General features: G+C 35.1%; 1 protein-coding gene across 1 annotated transcript in view; it reads left to right on the top strand.

The window, feature by feature from the left end:
- LOC137634828 (cGMP-inhibited 3',5'-cyclic phosphodiesterase 3A-like) overlaps positions 1-16,323 on the top strand; it is a 78,159-nt gene extending 61,836 nt beyond the window's left edge. The window contains 6 exon segments of the mRNA XM_068367381.1: positions 1,656-1,840; positions 4,498-4,701; positions 5,445-5,607; positions 8,733-9,076; positions 10,683-10,886; positions 11,302-16,323. Of these exon segments, the coding sequence (XP_068223482.1) occupies positions 1,656-1,840; positions 4,498-4,701; positions 5,445-5,607; positions 8,733-9,076; positions 10,683-10,886; positions 11,302-11,325 (1,124 nt within the window). The 3' untranslated portion in view covers positions 11,326-16,323.
- The last annotated feature ends 3,537 nt before the right edge of the window (positions 16,324-19,860 follow it).

Below are 19,860 nucleotides of genomic sequence, written 5' to 3'. Positions count from 1 at the left end.
GATGAGTAAACATCGCGTATTTCAGTATTCTTGAACAACTCATCTCTGCATTTAAATCTCCTCTAGATGTTAGCAACAATAGTTAGCCTTTCAGGCAGTTTCCAATGGTATTATTGTCACTGAGATACAACCTTTATAACGCTGAGTTTCAATTACTTAGTTTTGTGAAACTATTTATTTCAGTGTTTAAATTTACAAAATATGTAAATCAAAATAAACTAATGAATTAAACCCACATTTACGAAAGAGAACATTTTTTCTTAGCTTTGGAATAGATTTCCTCTTTCGTAAATGTGGATTTATTCTATTTATTATTTATGTACGGAAAATTTTGTCTTATTGTAAAGTAAAGATACTTTTTATATGTAAATAATTTTCGTAACTGCATGTGGACTGATGTAAAGATAGGAATTTATAACATTAAATATTACTAATAATGATCTTGAATGCCGCTATGTCTGACGTTAAATAGTTTCTTTTTAGTTCATTCTCGAAAAGAAGAATTGATTTCATCATTTGCAACTAGATTCGCAATTACCATAAAATCAAGATATTTTATCATTTTTGTATATATAGATTTGAGCCATATGGCCCTCCGCAGGGTTAATCTAGAAATAAAATAATAGATATTGTGGTTTTAAATGTTGTAAAACCTCCTCTGCTCATATTGGAACTGAAATGAGGAAGATAAAAGTTCATTCTGATTACCCACAATTCACTGAGTTCACCATCAAACCTTGATAAAAGAATCAACACCAGCGCAAGATCCTTTTGATCAAAAAATATTATGAGTTTTCCATCAGAACATGATAAAATAATCAGTATTTCTTTCACAATATCCATTATTCCCATGGTACCTAAAATAGGAAATATTTCCTATCAAATTCCAAAACTCAAAAGACAAGACTTATCCTTTTAGATCTTCTTTCCCACCGGTAACCCTACATTAAGGGGTCGGTTGCCTGATGGGCCCTCTCCAATGCCTTCTATCAAATGCATCCTCTTCCACTAAATCTCTTCTTTCCAAATCATCCTTAACCTTATCTAGCCTTCTGAATCTCTGGCCCCACTCTTGATTTTTTCCCTTAAGGCCGGGAGCACACTAGCGACTCTGTGGCTCCACAAAGCCACAGCATCGTGTAGCGGGGATGTGGTCTCCCATAGGTTTCCATTGTTTTCAAAGCCACGCCACGCCTGTGGCGGGGATGAGCGACAGAGAGCCACAGTCGTTTGTCATAGTCGCTAGTTTGCGTGGCAAAACTTGAAAACAATGGAAACCTATGGGAGACCACATCCCCGCCACTGGATGCTGTGGCTTTGTGGCGCCACAGAGTCGCTAGTGTGCTCCCGGCCTAACAGGTTCCTCCCAAGCCCTCCTCTCCCCCTCCCCACCATCCATCCTCAACACGTGCCCACACCATCTCAGTCATGACACTCTTATCATAAGATCTAAGATGGTTTAAATACTCATAATACAATTATTTCACAGAATATAAACTACATTGTCATTATCTTCGATTAAACTGTTCTATCTCTCATCAATCATCCACTGCCCATCACACAGGAGAGTTTTTTTTATTTTTTTTTTCTTTTTTTTTTTTTTTTTTTTTTTGGTACTTGAACTTATCATCCACTAAACTTATTGTGCTTTACAGAGGACGGCTGTGGGTCTCCACGTCTCATTCACCGCCAGAGCTTTACGGCGGAAGACACGTACGGCATTCTGGGTGCCAACCTCCCAGCACTGGAACTCATGGCACTGTACACGGCCGCTGCCATGCACGACTATGACCATCCGGGCAGGACCAATGCTTTCCTGGTCACAACTAATGCTCCTCAGGTATTCCCTCACATTGACTGGTTCTGGTTTTTTTTATGAAGTAAAGTAGAATATCTTTTATCCAAACGCCACTTTTTTATACTTTATGTAATTGAATGTTAGGTTGTTATATTTCAATAAATGTTCCACAGGTACTCAATCACATTGACCGGTTCTGTTTAGTTTTCTTTTTCCCATGACCTTTTTTGATGTAAAGAAGAGTATATTTTATCCAAACGACACTTTTTTGTACTTTATTATGTGAATGATTATTAAGTTGTTGTTTTTTAGTAAATGCTCTACAGGTATTCCCTCACATTGACCGGCTTTGTTCAGTTTTCTTATTCCCATGATTTTTTTTTTTTTTTTTAAGTAATAAAGAGTATATTTTATCCAAACGACACTTTTATTCTTTGCTTTGTGAATTTATTCTTTGCTTTGTGAATTTATTCTTTTCTTTGTGAATGACTATTAAGTCGTTGTATTTCAATAAATGTTCCATAGGTATTCCCTCACATTGACCGGTTCTGTTTAGTTTTCTTTTTCTTATGACCTTTTTTGAAGTAGAGGATCTTTTATCCAAACGACACTTTTAATACTTTATGTTAATGAATACTAAGTTGTGGTATGGTATTTTAATAAATGCTCCACAGGTATTTCTTCACATTAACCGGTTCTGTTTTCGTTTCTTTGTCCCATGACGTTTTATGAAGTAAAGTAGAATATCTTTTATCCTAATGAACTTTCCTTTTACCCTTCGTTATGTAAATTAATATTAAGTTATATTACTTTAATCGTGTGTACAACATATTTAAATATCAATCCATTCAGTAAATGATTTCCCCAACGTGGATAACCGCTTACTGTGATGATACAAATAATAATTATTATTATTATTATTATTATTATTATTATTATTATTATTATTATTATTATTATTATTACTATTACTTGCTAAGCTACAATCCTAGTTGGAAAAGCAGGATGCTATAAGCCCAGGGTCTCCAACAAGGAAAATAGCTCAGCGAGGAAAGAAAACATGGAAAAATAAAATATTTGAAGAAGAGTAACAATATTAAAAATAAATATCAATTTATAAACTATAAAAACTTTAACAAATAAAGACATAGAATTATTATTACTTGCTAAGCTACAACCCTAGTTGGAAAAGCAGGATGCTATAAGCCCAGGGTCTCCAACAAGGAAAATAGCTCAGCGAGGAAAGAAAACATGGAAAAATAAAATATTTGAAGAAGAGTAACAATATTAAAAATAAATATCAATTTATAAACTATAAAAACTTTAACAAATAAAGACATAGAATTATTATTACTTGCTAAGCTACAACCCTAGTTGGAAAAGCAGGATGCTATAAGCCCAGGGTCTCCAACAAGGAAAATAGCTCAGCGAGGAAAGAAAACATGGAAAAATAAAATATTTGAAGAAGAGTAACAATATTAAAAATAAATATCAATTTATAAACTATAAAAACTTTAACAAATAAAGACATAGAATTATTATTACTTGCTAAGCTACAACCCTAGTTGGAAAAGCAGGATGCTATAAGCCCAGGGTTTCCAACAAGGAAAATAGCTCAGCGAGGAAAGAAAACATGGAAAAATAAAATATTTGAAGAAGAGTAACAATATTAAAAATAAATATCAATTTATAAACTATAAAAACTTTAACAAATAAAGACATAGAATTATTATTACTTGCTAAGCTACAACCCTAGTTGGAAAAGCAGGATGCTATAAGCCCAGGGTCTCCAACAAGGAAAATAGCTCAGCGAGGAAAGAAAACATGGAAAAATAAAATATTTGAAGAAGAGTAACAATATTAAAAATAAATATCAATTTATAAACTATAAAAACTTTAACAAATAAAGACATAGAATTATTATTACTTGCTAAGCTACAACCCTAGTTGGAAAAGCAGGATGCTATAAGCCCAGGGTCTCCAACAGGGAAAATAGCTCAGTGAGGAAAGGAAGCAAGGAAAAATAAAATATTTGAAGAAGAGCAAAAATATTAAGATAAATATCAATTTATAAACTATAAAAACTTTAACGAATAAAGACATAGAATTATTATTACTTGCTAAGCTACAACCCTAGTTGGAAAAGCAGGATGCTATAAGCCCAGGGTCTCCAACAGGGAAAATAGCTCAGTGAGGAAAGGAAGCAAGGAAAAATAAAATATTTGAAGAAGAGCAAAAATATTAAGATAAATATCAATTTATAAACTATAAAAACTTTAACGAATAAAGACATAGAATTATTATTACTTGCTAAGCTACAACCCTAGTTGGAAAAGCAGGATGCTATAAGCCCAGGGTCTCCAACAGGGAAAATAGCTCAGTGAGGAAAGGAAGCAAGGAAAAATAGAATATTTGAAGAGCAAAAATATTAATATAAATATCAATTTATAAACTATAAAAACTTTAACGAATAAAGACATAGAATTATTATTACTTGCTAAGCTACAACCCTAGTTGGAAAAGCAGGATGCTATAAGCCCAGGGTCTCCAACAGGGAAAATAGCTCAGTGAGGAAAGGAAGCAAGGAAAAATAAAATATTTGAAGAAGAGCAAAAATATTAATATAAATATCAATTTATAAACTATAAATCTTTAACAAAACAAGACATAGAATTAATACATGAGTCTTATCTCCCCAGGCTGTGTTATACAATGACCGAAGTGTCCTGGAGAACCACCATGCAGCATCTGCCTGGTCGCTGTTCCTCTCGAAGCCCGAGTACAACTTCCTCTGTCACCTGGACAGGGCGGAGTTCAAGCGCTTCAGGTTTTTGGTCATTGAGGCCATTTTGGCCACTGATCTCAAGAGACACTTCGAGATCCTGGCAGAGTTCAATGCAAAGGTAATAGGGTCTTTAATGTCCTTCGGTTAGATTTAAGGACGTTGTTTTACTTACAGTCAATAAAGATGTAACAGATGTAACTAAATTTCTTATTTCAACAGGGAAATATTTAGATCTAAATGTATCAGGATAATTTTTTTTCTAATTATAAGATATGACTGATAAAACAGAATACCTTACGTTACTAATCAGAAGATAATTCTGGTATGTTTCTGTTAAAAATATTTTCACATCAAATGTTTCCCAAGATTCTGTCCAAAACATAATCTCTTTTAAGGTTTAACAGTAACTCCAGTTTAAAAACGAAAAACATGAAAATAAGAAGAGAAATTAATCTGGAAAATAATTTTCAGATGCCTCTCCCTAAGCAATGGAAAACCTTTGCACATTTAAGTTTATAAGTGTACACTGTATATGCATGTATATGTAGTGGCCTTGTCTGATGATAACCAGACTGGGGCTCGAGTCCTGCTCAAACTCGTTAGTTCCTTTGGTCGCTGCATCCTCACCATCCGTTTAAGCTAAGGAGGGGGAGGCTTGTGGAGCTGAGTCATCAGCAGACATTGCCTGGCCCTCCTTGGTTCTATCTTAGGGGAAGAGGGGGCTTGGGTGCTGATCATATATGATATGGTCAGTGTCTAGGGCATTGCCCTGTCCCTTACCTCTGCCATTCATGAGTGGCCTTTAAACCTTTAAACGTAAATATTCATAATAGCATTTCACAAATTTCTTAATATTTGCAGGCCAATGAGCCCGACGCCCCGGGTCTGGACTGGAATTCCGAGACCGACAGATTGCTGGCGTTGCAAATGTGCATCAAACTTGCGGATATAAACGGACCTTGCAAGGCACTGGACATTCACACACAATGGACTGAGAGAATTGCAGAGGAATTTTACGAGCAAGGTGAGAAGTGAATTCAAATATATAGAATATTTTTTAAAAATTTGGTATAATTGTTTGTATAAAAAGCTTTTCGACCGGATGTTTGTTTTGTCGCTAGTGGTTACAAACTAGGTGGTCTTAATGAACTAATTAAGGTTTTAGCTTGTTTTACGAAAGCCAAAAACCAAATTTTGATTTGGAAGTTTCCCGTATTTTTAACAATACCATACAACTACTTAGACGTTTATCTCATTATTATTATTATTATTATTACTATCCAAGCTACAACCCTAATTGGAAAAGCAAGATGCTATAAGCCCGGGGGCTCCAACAGGGAAAAATAGCCCAGTGAGGAAAGGAAATAAGGAAATAAATAACTGAAGAGAACAAATTAACAATAAATCATTCTAAAAAAAGTAACAACGTCATAACAGATATGTCATATATAAACTATTAACAACGTCAAAAACAAATATGTCATATATAAACTATAAAAAGACTCATGTCCGCCTGGTCAACAAAAAAGCATTTGCTCCAACTTTGAACTTTTGAAGTTCTACTGATTCAACAACCCGATTAGGAAGATCATTCCACAACTTGGTAACAGCTGGAATAAAACTGCGTTAAAACTTATCTTTTCTTAGATGTTGCTGATGTCAGAAGGTATCACTGGCACGGAATAAATCTTAATTAGGAGTAGACTACTGTAAAGGAATTTATTCATCAAGAGGCAAAGACCTTGCCGATATTTCTTCATCCTTTCCAATTTTTATGCCTTTTCCTTTTTTCTTGATACAGAAGTTTTGCCTTTTTTTATGAGTGTCTCAATTAATTTTGTATATCTGGCTGATTTTGAATGATTATTCTTAATTACGGCGAGTTTGTTTCGCCTTTCAAATTCGATAGTTAAGTGGGAGCCAGGTTATGTAAGATTCAATTTCTAAAGGACCTGTCACATGTACATTGCATGAACGGACAGATTACGCTCGAAAAACAGACATCATGTTTCCGTTGGCAAGACTGTCGCGGTTGCATCTCGGGGGTTGCAATGTAACAGAGGTTAAATGGTTAAAACGAACAACAAAAAGACAAGGAACAGATAAGCAACGGTCTGACTAACGAACACCAACGGATAAAAACGAAATGATAACGGACAATTAACGGATAAAGAACGTACAAAAATGACAAATTCATAGATAATTTGTAATTTTCCCTAACTAATACAAAACTGTAGTTATTTATATATGGAGTTTCTGATTTATGTTCGGGAGGAAAAACACCTCTCAGTCTCTGCGGTGAAAGGCTATCGCTCAGTCTTAAGCCTAGACTTTAGACTGACTGGGGTGGAGAGTAGGAAAAGTTCCAACGAAGAGGAAAGGTTCACCCCAGTCAGTCTAAAGTCTAGGCTCAAGGCTGAGCGATAGCCTTTCACCGCCGAGAGTGAATAGGGTGGACCTTTCCTCTTCGTTGGAACTTTTCCTACTCTCCACCCCAGTCAGTCTAAAGTCTATGTTTGAGGCTGAGCGATACCCTTTCACCACCGAGACTGAGAGGTGTTTTTCCTCCCGAACATAAATTAGAAACTCCATATGTAAATAACGGAAAGTTTGTTAGTTTGGTGAACAACGTAGAGGTACCGGAGAAGTAACAGATAGAGCGGACTAATACCGGAGAGGCACCGGAGGAGAATCGCAGACTAATCGGACACTAACGTACCAGGGTTGCCAGTTTGGCCTTTTTCAGGCCCCCCCAAACCCCTCAAATTTGACCTTTTTTATAAACTGGTTGGCCTTTGGTAATATGAAAAAAAGGCGGGCCTTAAATACTATATATTTGACCTTTTTCTACTAATGGGTTGGCCTTTTAAAGCTTCTGTTGATTAGAAGTTGGCCTTTTCTCATTTAGAAAACCTGGCAACTTTGTAACGTACATCAACAGTGACATTTTTAGTTTTTCCATTTCCTCTCCGTAATTGCAAATCGGTGAGATGAGACAGTCGATTTACATCTAATGTTTTATTCTAGATTTCCCTTGGCCTCTAAAAATTGAACAGCTCTAACTTCATATCTGTGATAGCGTGATGATAGCTCTGAGTAGATAGGATAGGAATGATAGAACTCGAACCATATGACCTTATGTTGGGACCAGGGAGGTCATCCAGCACTGATGCACCTCAAGGGAAAAATCCCTGCTATTGACTTATAAAGTAAAAGTTAAAAAGAAGTAGGAGAGCAAGAAGGGAGAAAGGAAGTATTAATGCGGGTAAATTAGAAGGCTTAAAAGTGGATGAAATCTCCGTTTTTTTAGGATTAAGGTTTTGGGATTTAGAACCCTTTCTGTGGGGCAAGGATATTCATATAGAGTATTAGCCTTTGCTAGAAGATATTATTATTATTATTATTATTATTATTATTATTATTATTATTATTATTATTATTATTATTATTATTATTATCATCATCATCTAAGCTACAAACCTAATTGGAAAATTAGGATGCCATAAGCTCAAGAGCTCCAACAGGAAAAATAGTCGATTGAGGAAAGGAAATAAGAAAACATAGAATAGTGTGCTGAGTGTACCCTCAAGCAAGAGAACTCTAACCGAAGACAGTGGAGGACCATGTTACAGAGGCTATGGCACTCCCAAGACTAGAGAAAAGGGGTTTGATTTTGAAGTGTCCTCCTAGAAGAGCTGCTTACCATAGCTAAAGAGTCTCTTCTACCCTTGCCAAGTGGAAAGTAGCCACTGAACAATTACAGGGCAGTAGTTTACCCCTTGAGTGAAGAAGAATGGTTACCATAGTGTTATCAGATGTATGGGGAAAGAGGAGAAAAAACCCAGAAACCAAGTTAGTTTAGGTGTATGCGTAAAAAATACCAAATTACACTCTTAAGACCATTTATTATCCAATAGGAACTTGATGTGGGTGTTAAGAAGTCTCCACGATTTGAAATATTCTCTTACAATGCAGGCGAATAAAAGATATATTTTTTTTTCAGAATCTGTTAAATATGTAGAAATTAGATTTTTTTTTTAAGAATAAGCTGTTTTATTATTATTATTATTGTTGTTGTTATTATTATTATTATTATTATTATTATTATTATTATTATTATTATTATTATTATTATTATCATTTCCTTAGGCGACGAGGAAGAAGCCCTTGGCCTGCCCATATCGCCGTACATGGATCGTACGAATCCCCAGTTGTCAAAACTTCAAGAATCCTTCATCAACCATCTAGTAGCCCCTCTCTGCAACGCCTACGGCGAGGCGGGCCTCATGCCCGGTGTCTGGCAGGATTCCAACGACGAAGACGGCCCCACCCCTGAAATCACCCTCGATCAGTTTGATGAGGACGACGACGATGACCCGCCAACTAGCGAATCGGACACCGCTACGCAAAACAGCGGCCGAGCGCGCAAGATCTTCTGTTTGCAAACTCAGCATTTACAGGAAAACCATCAATATTGGGTCAATAAGATCAAGGTAAGGGAATGTGGTGAAAGATGTGGTTTTTAGTTCCTCATTGTCTATTATCAGAATTAAATTAGTATTTGATTATAAAAGTGTCTCCAGTCATTTCGGACCAGAATTGGGATTAGTGACTATTAAGACAGGTATACAGGTATTTTCATTTTTTCTTTTTTTTTTCCAGGCAACATTTTAAGTGATAGATGATGGCAATCATAAAGTGATACACTATGAATTTTTATATATTTTTACATTGATAGGTTAAGTGATATAGGCTATATATATGTATATATATATACATATATATATATATATATATATATATATATATATATATATATATATATATATATATATATATTGCATACTGTTATATTTAACTATGTGTCTTCTGTTTTTTCAAAGATTTTGTTTGCACTTGTGAAACATGAAACTTTAGTATGAAATATTTATATTCGTCGAGAATAATGCAGACTTAAAAGATAAGGATAAAGAGATAGTAAAAAACAAATTTAGATTTCACAATTATATACATAACGCGACTACAGATTCACTATTTTAAGCTTCACCTATTTTATATGGACTTGGGCTTGTTTTGCACGTAGAGTATTTATAGAATGGCTATTCAGAGATTTCCTAAATGACCTTTGTAGAATGGCTATTTAGAGATTTGCTAAATGACCTTTGTAGAATGGCTATTCAGAGATTTCCTAAATGACCTTTGTAGAATGGTTATTTAGAGATTTTCTAAATGAACTTTGTAGGATGGTTATTTAGAGATTTACTAAATGACCTTTGTAGAATGGCTATTTAGAGATTTGCTAAAAGATCTTTGTAGAATGGCTATTTAGAGATTTGCTAAATGACCTTTGTAGAATGGCTATTTAGAGATTTTCTAAAAGATCTTTGTAGGATAGCTATTTAGAGATTTGCTAAATGACCTTTGTAGAATGGCTATTCAGAGGTTTGCCAAATGACCCTTGAAGAATAGCTATTCAGAGGTTTGCTAAATGACCTTTGTAGAATGGCTATTTAGAGATTTGCTAAATGACCTTTGTAGAATGGCTATTTAGAGATTTGCTAAATGACCTTTGTAGAATGGCTATTTAGAGATTTTCTAAAAGATCTTTGTAGGATAGCTATTTAGAGATTTGCTAAATGACCTTTGTAGAATGGCTATTCAGAGGTTTGCCAAATGACCCTTGAAGAATAGCTATTCAGAGGTTTGCTAAATGACCTTTGTGGAATGGCTATTTAGAGATTTGCTAAATGACCTTTGTAGAATGGCTATTTAGAGATTTGCTAAATGGTCTTTGTAGAATGGCTATTTAGAGATTTGCTAAATGACCTTTGTAGAATGGCTATTTAGAGATTTTCTAAAAGATCTTTGTAGGATAGCTATTTAGAGATTTGCTAAATGACCTTTGTAGAATGGCTATTCAGAGGTTTGCCAAATGACCCTTGAAGAATAGCTATTCAGAGGTTTGCTAAATGACCTTTGTAGAATGGCTATTTAGAGATTTGCTAAATGACCTTTGTAGAATGGCTATTCAGAGATTTGCTAAATGGTCTTTGTAGAATGGCTATTTAAAGATGCGCTAAATGACCTTATGAACTTCAGGAGGAACAGCGGGTGGGGGAAGATGAAGAAGAAGAAGATTCAGGATCCGAAGAAGAAGTCGCCCTCCAACCTTCAGCGGAGGTTAACCCTTGCGGCTTCTCCCCTCAGCCCATGGTACTCAATCTCAACGGAGACGAACCCATGGAGCCAATTGAGGAGGAGAAGACCCCAGCCTCCATTTCCTCTTCCCGTAGCTTCAGTTTTGTAAGTAGAGGTGAAATGGGCATCGTTGAATTGATATATGTGTTATATTCCTTTACTTCAAACGTGTTATTGATACAGCATTTGTGGGTACTTTCCTGTTATTACCTCACTACCAATTTCCGATATAATCAAAATACTATTTTTTTAGGTTAGGTTAGGTTTGAGTTTTATCCTGCTACATATTAAATAATTAACCTAACCTAACCTAACCTAAAAAATAGCATTGTGGTTATATCGGAATTTAGTGGTAGGACAATAACAACAAAGTGCCTTTTTTTGTATATATATATATATATATATATATATATATATATATATATATATATATATATATATATATATATATATATATATAGTGTTTTTTTTATTTACATTATCTTGACTGACATTTCTTTTCTTGATTTCCCCCCCACAGGAAAAAGAGGACTCAAAACTTTGATGCCCGGCCTGTGTCATAGTCTAATAGTTAGAATTCTTCCATTATTTATTATAAAATAGGCTATTGATACAGGTGTAAATGAAAGTGAATTTTGTGATTAAATGGAAGAGTTGCCAAAAGGTGCTGGGCTAGGAAATTTAATTGAAAAAATAAAGTGAAGGTTGTGGCATTGCTCGAGTGCTCGCTAATTAATTTGAAGTCGTTGAAAGCAATAGAAATGTGGAGTTTAAAAATATAATTACGTGAACAGCAAGTTTCCACGTCTTTTCCTAAAGTTTCCACATTGGATGGAGGCTCTGGGGGCTTGCCAACTTGGATGAAGAAGGAGAAGGGCGTCCTGACAACTCAAAAGAGTCACCTGCGTTTCCTTGGGAGGGAAGTTCTCCAGCAGGACTTGGGGACTTCGTCGTGAAGAAGGAAAAATAATGGAAGAAGGATTATTTGTCGGCAGGGATTTGCAAGACAGTGACCACCTCTAGATTAATATAGATGCAGGTCATCCTAGAGGGAAACTAAAGGACGCGGAGGCAGACTTCTTTTTTTATTTTCACTTACCCATGACGGAGACACGAGAGTACACGCGAACGCAGAATGGAATTGTTATAGATACCGAGGTCTCATTTATGTGACCTCCTCTCGAGACTTGAGTTTACAAAGCCTGGCACCGTGACCTAATGTATGCGAGAGAGCTTTTGCTGCATCAAGTACATTTTTAGCATTTAATAAATCATATGCATTTACCAATACTATACAAGCAAGGTTATATTCAATTTTATCAAGTCGGGACATTCGTCCCCGAGATAACATCCAAGGTTATGAGGACTCAGAGGTTTTTGAGATGGGATTTTAGGAGGCTTGGTAGAGGGAGCCAGGCAATGCAAAGTTCCCCTGCCAGTTTTATTATTTATTTTTATTATGATTCTTGTTCCGCTTCCACTCACTAGATGGAAGCACGAGACGGTTACAAGCACAACACAAAGTCTGGATGATGTAGAACTTTTGTAATAATCTTGACGATTGATGTAGATATAAGAAAATTTAGATATTTCGTCTTTTGTTTTGGGGAGATTTATGTGCTATAATATGGTGTATAGTGACTGGAGATACTGCTTAAAGAACATTTATTTTTCTCATCTGTATAAAAAAAGTTCCAATGACTCTACTTCAAAAGGATATGATGGCGATGCCCCCCTTCGCCGTCAAGCTATAAGGCACCGTTTAAAATCCATTGATCCGTGAAGAAATTCTACAGAAAAAAAATTGTGGTCTACTGCCTTACCAAGATTCCATTGCCCGGTGAAAAGTCTTGAATCCTGATGTTTGTGGTGTGCATAGCCAGATTGATGCTGATGTTTTATCCGGTGTTTTGGATGTTGCCATGTTCCATGGGACATTCGATGCTAGGTTCTTTATGAAGTCATTTATGAAATTAGAATCACTTTTTAGTGTTCAGCAATTATTATTTTCCAACTAGAAGCTAAATTGTTCAACACGATTGTTTCCCGTTGAACATGAGTTGGACTTTTTCAGAGACGTACGTTATTTTTAACATAATACTCACAAATCATTTGCATAATGTTCCGTTTCTTTTCTTTCGCTGCCAAGATGTCAAAGTGCTATAGATATGCATATACATATTATATATAATATATATTTTCTTCTTTTAGTTCTTGTCATATAGATGTCCGAAACCAATTGATATCTTCCGATGCATTATGAAATCAGTGCCATACCTTTTGCTGAGACTTCCCCAACTTCCTTTGAGGTATTGACATTTTTTACTGTCACATATATGTATATATTAATATAAAAAAAAGAATACATATGTATAACACTTATGCGTGTAAGAGAATCTTCCACATTCTCGAAAAACCTGAAGGAAGAGGGAAATGTTGTCAGTGCTGAAATAATTTAGATCTGTATTTTTACCAAACCTTTAGTGTCATAGACTTATCAAAGCGATATTGTTTTCATTATTATCACTGTATTGTAGGGAAAAAATACATCCGTCATTCTATTGTGATCTTCCATTCATTACTGTCTCATGAAGGCTGTTTAATAACTTGTTTGTTTTCTCTCCTTTTCGTTCGGCTCAAATGTCACGTATTGGTCACTCCAAGATTAGTCGGGTCACGCGAACCTTAAGGATTAGCTGCCTGAGGGTCAGTTACACCTTATTATAAGGTCAGTAAGGTAAATATAATTGCTGGAAAAGAGAGGTAAAGTTAGATAAAGGTTGTATCCCCGACTTATTATTTTCAGTTATAGCATGGAATAAATAACACGGTTATAGATAATGAATGAAGGACCTACCATTCATGCTGAACTCAAAGGGAAGTTCTAAATCAGAAAAAGTAATTATTATTATTATTATTATTATTATTATTATTATTATTATTATTATTATTATTTGCTAAGCTAAAACCGTAGTTGGAAAAGCAGGATGCTATAAACCCAGTGGCCCCAACAGGGAAAATAGCCCAGTGAAGAAAGGAAATAAGGAAAAATAAAATATTTTAAGAACAGTAACAGCATTAAAATAAATATTCCCTCTATAAACTATAAAAACTTAGTAAAACAAGAGGAAGAGTACCAAGATGGAACAGTGTACCCGAGTGTACCCTCAAGTAAATTCAAATTCAGTCAGTCCACAGAAAGAGGTGGTACTTCTAAATATTTCGAAAAAATCTAAAAAAAAAAAAGCTTTCAAAATTAATTGTACTTCTATATTTGTAATGAGTATAGATTTTTGTATGTGAGAACTTGTCACTTATGGAAATTGAATAATGCAAAGACGAATTGCCGTTGGAAGACATATATAATAATAATTTCTTTGATACTGAATATTAATGATTGCTTTCATTTCAATGGGTCATTGAATTTGTTTCTTGAAAAGAAAGTTACAGGTAATGAAAGGCAACAATTCCTAAACAAGAAAAATAGTGGGAAACATATTTCGTTCAAGTGATCTGCGTTTGTCTTTACTGTCATTTATCACAAGAAAATTTATTTTATAAGACCATTTTTTCACAATATACTTTCTTACTACGACCATTTTTTCTCTTTGATTATAAAATTGTTATTGATTAATTGCTGTGAATTTATATATTTAGAAGCTCCCAATTTTATAATAGAAAATAACATGCTTGACTTTAATAAATACGCTAAAGCTGGAAAATATGATAGGAAGAGTATTACAGCATATTAAAGGCACTTTGTGTTGCATCCCCGAAAGAAAATTCATCAAGACTTAACAGTGAATTTAATTATCTTTTCTTCCTCATCATGGAACATTCCATTTTTCTGATTCCCAAGATACTTGCAAAATGATATGATCGCTTGATTTACTATATCTCAATGCTAAAAAGGGGGAAAATTGTGACATGCAAACAGAGAGGAAGTTCATTTTGATAAAGATAAAACAAGAAGCGAGTTTCTATTTTTAGACTTCTCATAACCTTTATTCCTTGTTACTACTGACTTGCGAGTGATCAATATGATGAGGTTTTGAACATTCCTTTCTCGCTAGAAAAGAGTAAGGAAGAGATGTCCAGGGCTCTTTATTCAGACCATTTAATTGAGCGGCTTTTGTTTTGTGTAATATACATGTATCAGTTTGACAGATAAGGTACCTTTGTATATGGCATATTTTTTTCTCAAAATATTGTTATGTAGTTGTTCCTTGTAATGGTAGAGTTCAGTACTCAGAGTAAGGGACGAATATGGTGTGCTACTTGAAATGTATACTATTAATGGTTCAGAGTCGATTGTAAATTCAATTAAAATGTTCGTCAAAAAAAAACTTATTTGCAGAATCAATTTGATTTTATCGAATGTTATGCTGATCCTCCTTTTTGGGGAGAGTCTGATGCTCACCTGCAGAGATGGCGATGAGCGAATATTAAGATGAGGATGTTTAGCCCTGGGATACCTTCCACCTTGCCTCTCTCTCTCTCTCTCTCTCTCTCTCTCTCTCTCTCTCTCTCTCTCTCTCTCTCTCTCTCTCTGCATGTCTTTTTGCCACTCAGCAATCTCTCCAACTCTCTCTCTCTCTCTCTCTCTCCCCCCATACGCACCCCCCTCTTAACCTCTCAGTCTCCAAGATGTGTCTCACAAGTAGCCTTTGAGATCTCACGATTACCCGTACCTTCTTTCTAAGACAGAGTAATATCATTTGATGTGTCAGAACTGTTGCAGTGGGATCGCCCTCTGCTAAATTATTTTTTTGGTGATCCAGCTGTATTTATGTATGAAAGTGTTAGCATAATATATCAATGATAATAATATTAAATGATGTTAATAACAGTAATAATCAGGTGGAATTAAGAAAAAAAAAGTTTATATTTTCATGTAGTTTGAGATGTTCGTGTACTGGGTTCCAAATATCAGTGTGCTGTATACGCGCTAGACGAGAGAACTCGTCTCGAGTCTTAGTCGTTAACTTGGTCTTTGCCTTCTGTCTACCCAAGAGATACATAGCTCCAGTTTTACTTGCGCTTGAAAAAGGGGGAGTGTCCTTTATTTTCTATCTCCCTCCTTAAATCTCCGTGTACGAGTTATTAAATAAGAGTAAAACCATGATTGCAGGTAGAGTTGAGAAACACACTGGCCAAGTCGACGGCAAAAACTCGCAGATGGTTTCCTTTCCGTGATCCAAGCCCTAACGCTCTTCAAAAAAAACGGCCAAATGGCCGATCGAAAAACGAGGCGCCGGAATGAATTCGCTGCGGATCACTCTCCCCGCGATGTCTTGGATCCTAAACTCTGTCTTTCGAGGATTCATGGACCGTTTTCACTTTCGGTGGCTCCGTTTTCCCCTCGGTCATTTCTCACGTCATCAAGTCCCCTTGGAGTATGCCACTATCCCCTTCGTCTCAGGTGTAAGTGCCACGAGGGGAGGGAAGCCAGTCTTATTTAAAGGGGACTGCACCCTTCTGGGGACGGAAATCTTTTTGGGAGGGGAGATGTGTACGTGTTATGTATTAAAGGAGAAGTACAGCTTAGAGGTTTCATTTCAACCTGTCAGTGTTGCCACCACCTAAGTGGTTCATTCATGACCCCCGTCATCGTTGCCATAAAAGCCACACAACACAGCTTCGAATTTCTTGAGAGATTTATACTTCTCGAAGTGGATATCATTGATTATATGAAAAATTATAGAAATATTTTAATGTATGTATATTTTTTAACACTTTTGAGTTCAACCTCTATCAAGATAATTTTGGGGACAATGAAGTCAACCTTAGGCACGTAAATGGTTTTTGAGAATTACCATTAAAATACAACAAGCCTTTTCCTGGATTTGTCATCACTGCCGTTTTGACTCTAAAACTGAAGCTGCTTTCAATGTAGAATCGGTGTATGAATATTATTCAGATTTTTCCGTAAAATAAATACTTTTCAAGGACAATGTCAAGTGTGGTTTGCCCATACAAATATATATCAACCAGAGCTTTGCATAGTTTCACAGATTGAGAGAGTAATTTAACTAACATTTCACTGCAATCATTGCAAAGTGTATCTGATAGCTGGAAATACCCTTGAAGAATTCCAAGGCAAGATAATGGTCCTTAGGGACATGGTTGTTCAGCAATTCACGAATGGTGCAGAGAACGGTGTTTGAAGCTATTAGAGACGTAGTTATGTCGCTTTGCCACAAGGAAAGGTTTGGCATTTATATTTTAATTATTACTTGCTAAGCTACAACCCTAGTTGGAAAAGCAGTATGCTATAAGCCCAAGGGCTCCAACATGGAAAATAGCCCAGTGAGGAAAGTAAATAAGGAAAAAACTAAAAAGTTTAAGAACAATAATTATAATAAATCTTTCATTTATAAACTATAAAAACTTGAAAATAACAAGAGAAAGAGACACAAGATAGAATAGTGTGCCCAAGTGTACCCTCAAGCAAGAGATCTCTAACCCAAGGCAGTGGAAGACCATGGTACAGAGGCTATGGGACTACCCAAGACTAGAGAACAATGGTTTGATTTTGGAGTGTCCTTCTCCTAGAAGAGCTGCTTACCATAGCTAAAGAGTCTCTTCTACCCTTACCATGAGGAAAGTAACCACTGAGGGTAATTAATGAAATACTTGTAAGTGAATTATGTGCATCTATTGAATAATGTGACTTGAGTCCTGCTTTTTTCAAAGTTATCAAAATGTTTCGCTTTTATTTTACTTTTGTTAGTTTTGTCCCACTTTGTTCACGTTTGTCCCCCTTTTTTGTGCTATAATAACAAAACTATCCCCATTAATGGAACAGTATTCATGTTCTATTCAATTTCGCCATTCCAGGAAAAAGTATGAATACTAAAGCTAAGTTGAATTTTTTTTTTATCAATTCTTGGATTCTCTTATATATATATATATATATATATATATATATATATATATATATATATATATATATATATATATATACATACATATAACAAGGCACTTCCCCCAATTTTGGGGGGTACCCGACATCAAACAAATGAAATATATATATATATATATATATATATATATATATATATATATATATATATATATATATATATATATATATATATATATATATATATATATATATATATATATATATATATATATATTATATATATATATATATATAATATATATATATATATATATATATATATATATATATATATGTGTGTGTGTGTGTGTGTGTGTGTGTGTGTGTGTGAAATGTCCCGCTTTTACAGAAAAAGATATGGTCACATTAATCTTGAATGTTGACAATACAAGGCAGAAGTAGTACTCCGTTAGGAATGAATCGAAGATAATGATGTTGTCATTGTGTAGGAAGAAAAAGTTGATCTGGTGCAAAAGACATATCCAGAATAAAGATGGATGCAGAATACATGAATGGTTAATAGGTATGTATCGATTCCTAGATAAAGATTGTATCATTGTGAGATATGTACTGTACATTCGAGACATGCACATTCGTGATCATGACTAATAAAGGCATGGGAGGGTTACAATCTACAAGGTCATCCTTAAAAAATAAGATTATATAACTGAAACCAGTTATATCTGCTTGGACCTGTAGCTGGATTCACACGGCACCATAAAATTGAGTAAATCGGTGGTTCCCAGGTTCCCAGCCTGGGGGAAATTTCCCCCTGGGGAAAATTTGAAGCTACCAGGGGGGATATTATTACACTACCTACTAACTAAAAAAAAGTATCTGGTGATAAAGCTAGCCCTGATATTGATACACTGGTGCACAAGAAGCAGCCTCAACCTTCTCACTAATTCAATTTTGAGGTAGAAGGATAAGCAAAAGTCCTTTTATTTTGCTACTAGCCGCTCTCCTTATACTGATAAACAAATAGTTACAGAGTAAAATGGATAGAGAGCGGTTAGTAACAAGTAACCTCATAGCCATGTAACTATTTGTTTATCAGTATATTTGTATAATGGGAAAATAAATTAATAAGTCGTCACAGTGTGTTTTAACTACTCTTTCCCTCATACACATGAAGGGGGAAATCTGGAGGGTTGCACTGGGTGCAGGGGGGAAATGACAGGAAAAAGGTTGGGAACTAACAAACTAACCAAATGATCTGAGAATTGAAAAATTTTATATATGGAGAAAAGGGAATTGTTGCATAATTTTTAAATTGGTCTATGAAATCTAAGTAAATAAACAATCATAGAACAAGTATTATCTGTGACACAACAATGTAACCGGAATGCTTTATTGTGACCTATAGTCTGTTGTTAAAAATTAGTGTACGCGATCCATCAAAAGTGACGACTAAATATTTAGTAGATAGATATGTACCCATACGCACACCCCTCTCACCAGAGTATAATTACTTCCTCTCCCCCTACCCGAGGGATGGGGAGAGCTGAACAATCCCCCCTGGGCTGAGCTTAACCGGAAAGAAATTATGTAATATATACTGTGTATATATATATATATATATATATATATATATATATATATATATATATATATATGTGTGTGTGTGTGTGTGTGTGTGTGTGTGTATACAGTGAGTGTGTGCATCATCTATATATATATATATATATATATGTGTGTGTGTGTGTGTGTGTGTGTGTGTGTGTGTGTGTATACAGTGAGTGTGTGCATCATCTATCTATCTATATATCTATCTATGGTGTGTGTCTAAACACCAGTCGATATAGTAGACAATGGAAAGTAAAGCAGTACCAGTGAGTTATATATGCAGTAAAATAAAAGGTTTTTCTTGGGGTAGCTTAAGGGAACATAATTTCTAAGTGTGACAGAATGACCAAAACTGGGTTGACAGCGTCCTCCTTTGGTTTCAGTTTTCACTAATTCGGTCTTTATCATTTCAGCCCTGACATTGCAGATCATAATAACCTACTCAATTGTTGATGGTAAGTGATAACATTCGGCCGTTACTGCCAAAGTTATGATTGGCATAAGTGAAAGACTTAAGAGTTCAAAATAAAAATAATTGATCGTTGGGTCATGTTTTCTCAGTGACCAGTTGCTAGGCAAAGTATGAAGGTTGAAAATAAAAAGGTA

Source organism: Palaemon carinicauda, chromosome 45, assembly GCF_036898095.1.
Source record: "Palaemon carinicauda isolate YSFRI2023 chromosome 45, ASM3689809v2, whole genome shotgun sequence".
NCBI classification, from domain to species: domain Eukaryota; kingdom Metazoa; phylum Arthropoda; class Malacostraca; order Decapoda; family Palaemonidae; genus Palaemon; species Palaemon carinicauda.
The sequence above is the reverse complement of the archived record's forward strand: the minus strand, read 5'-3'. Positions and strand labels throughout refer to the sequence as shown.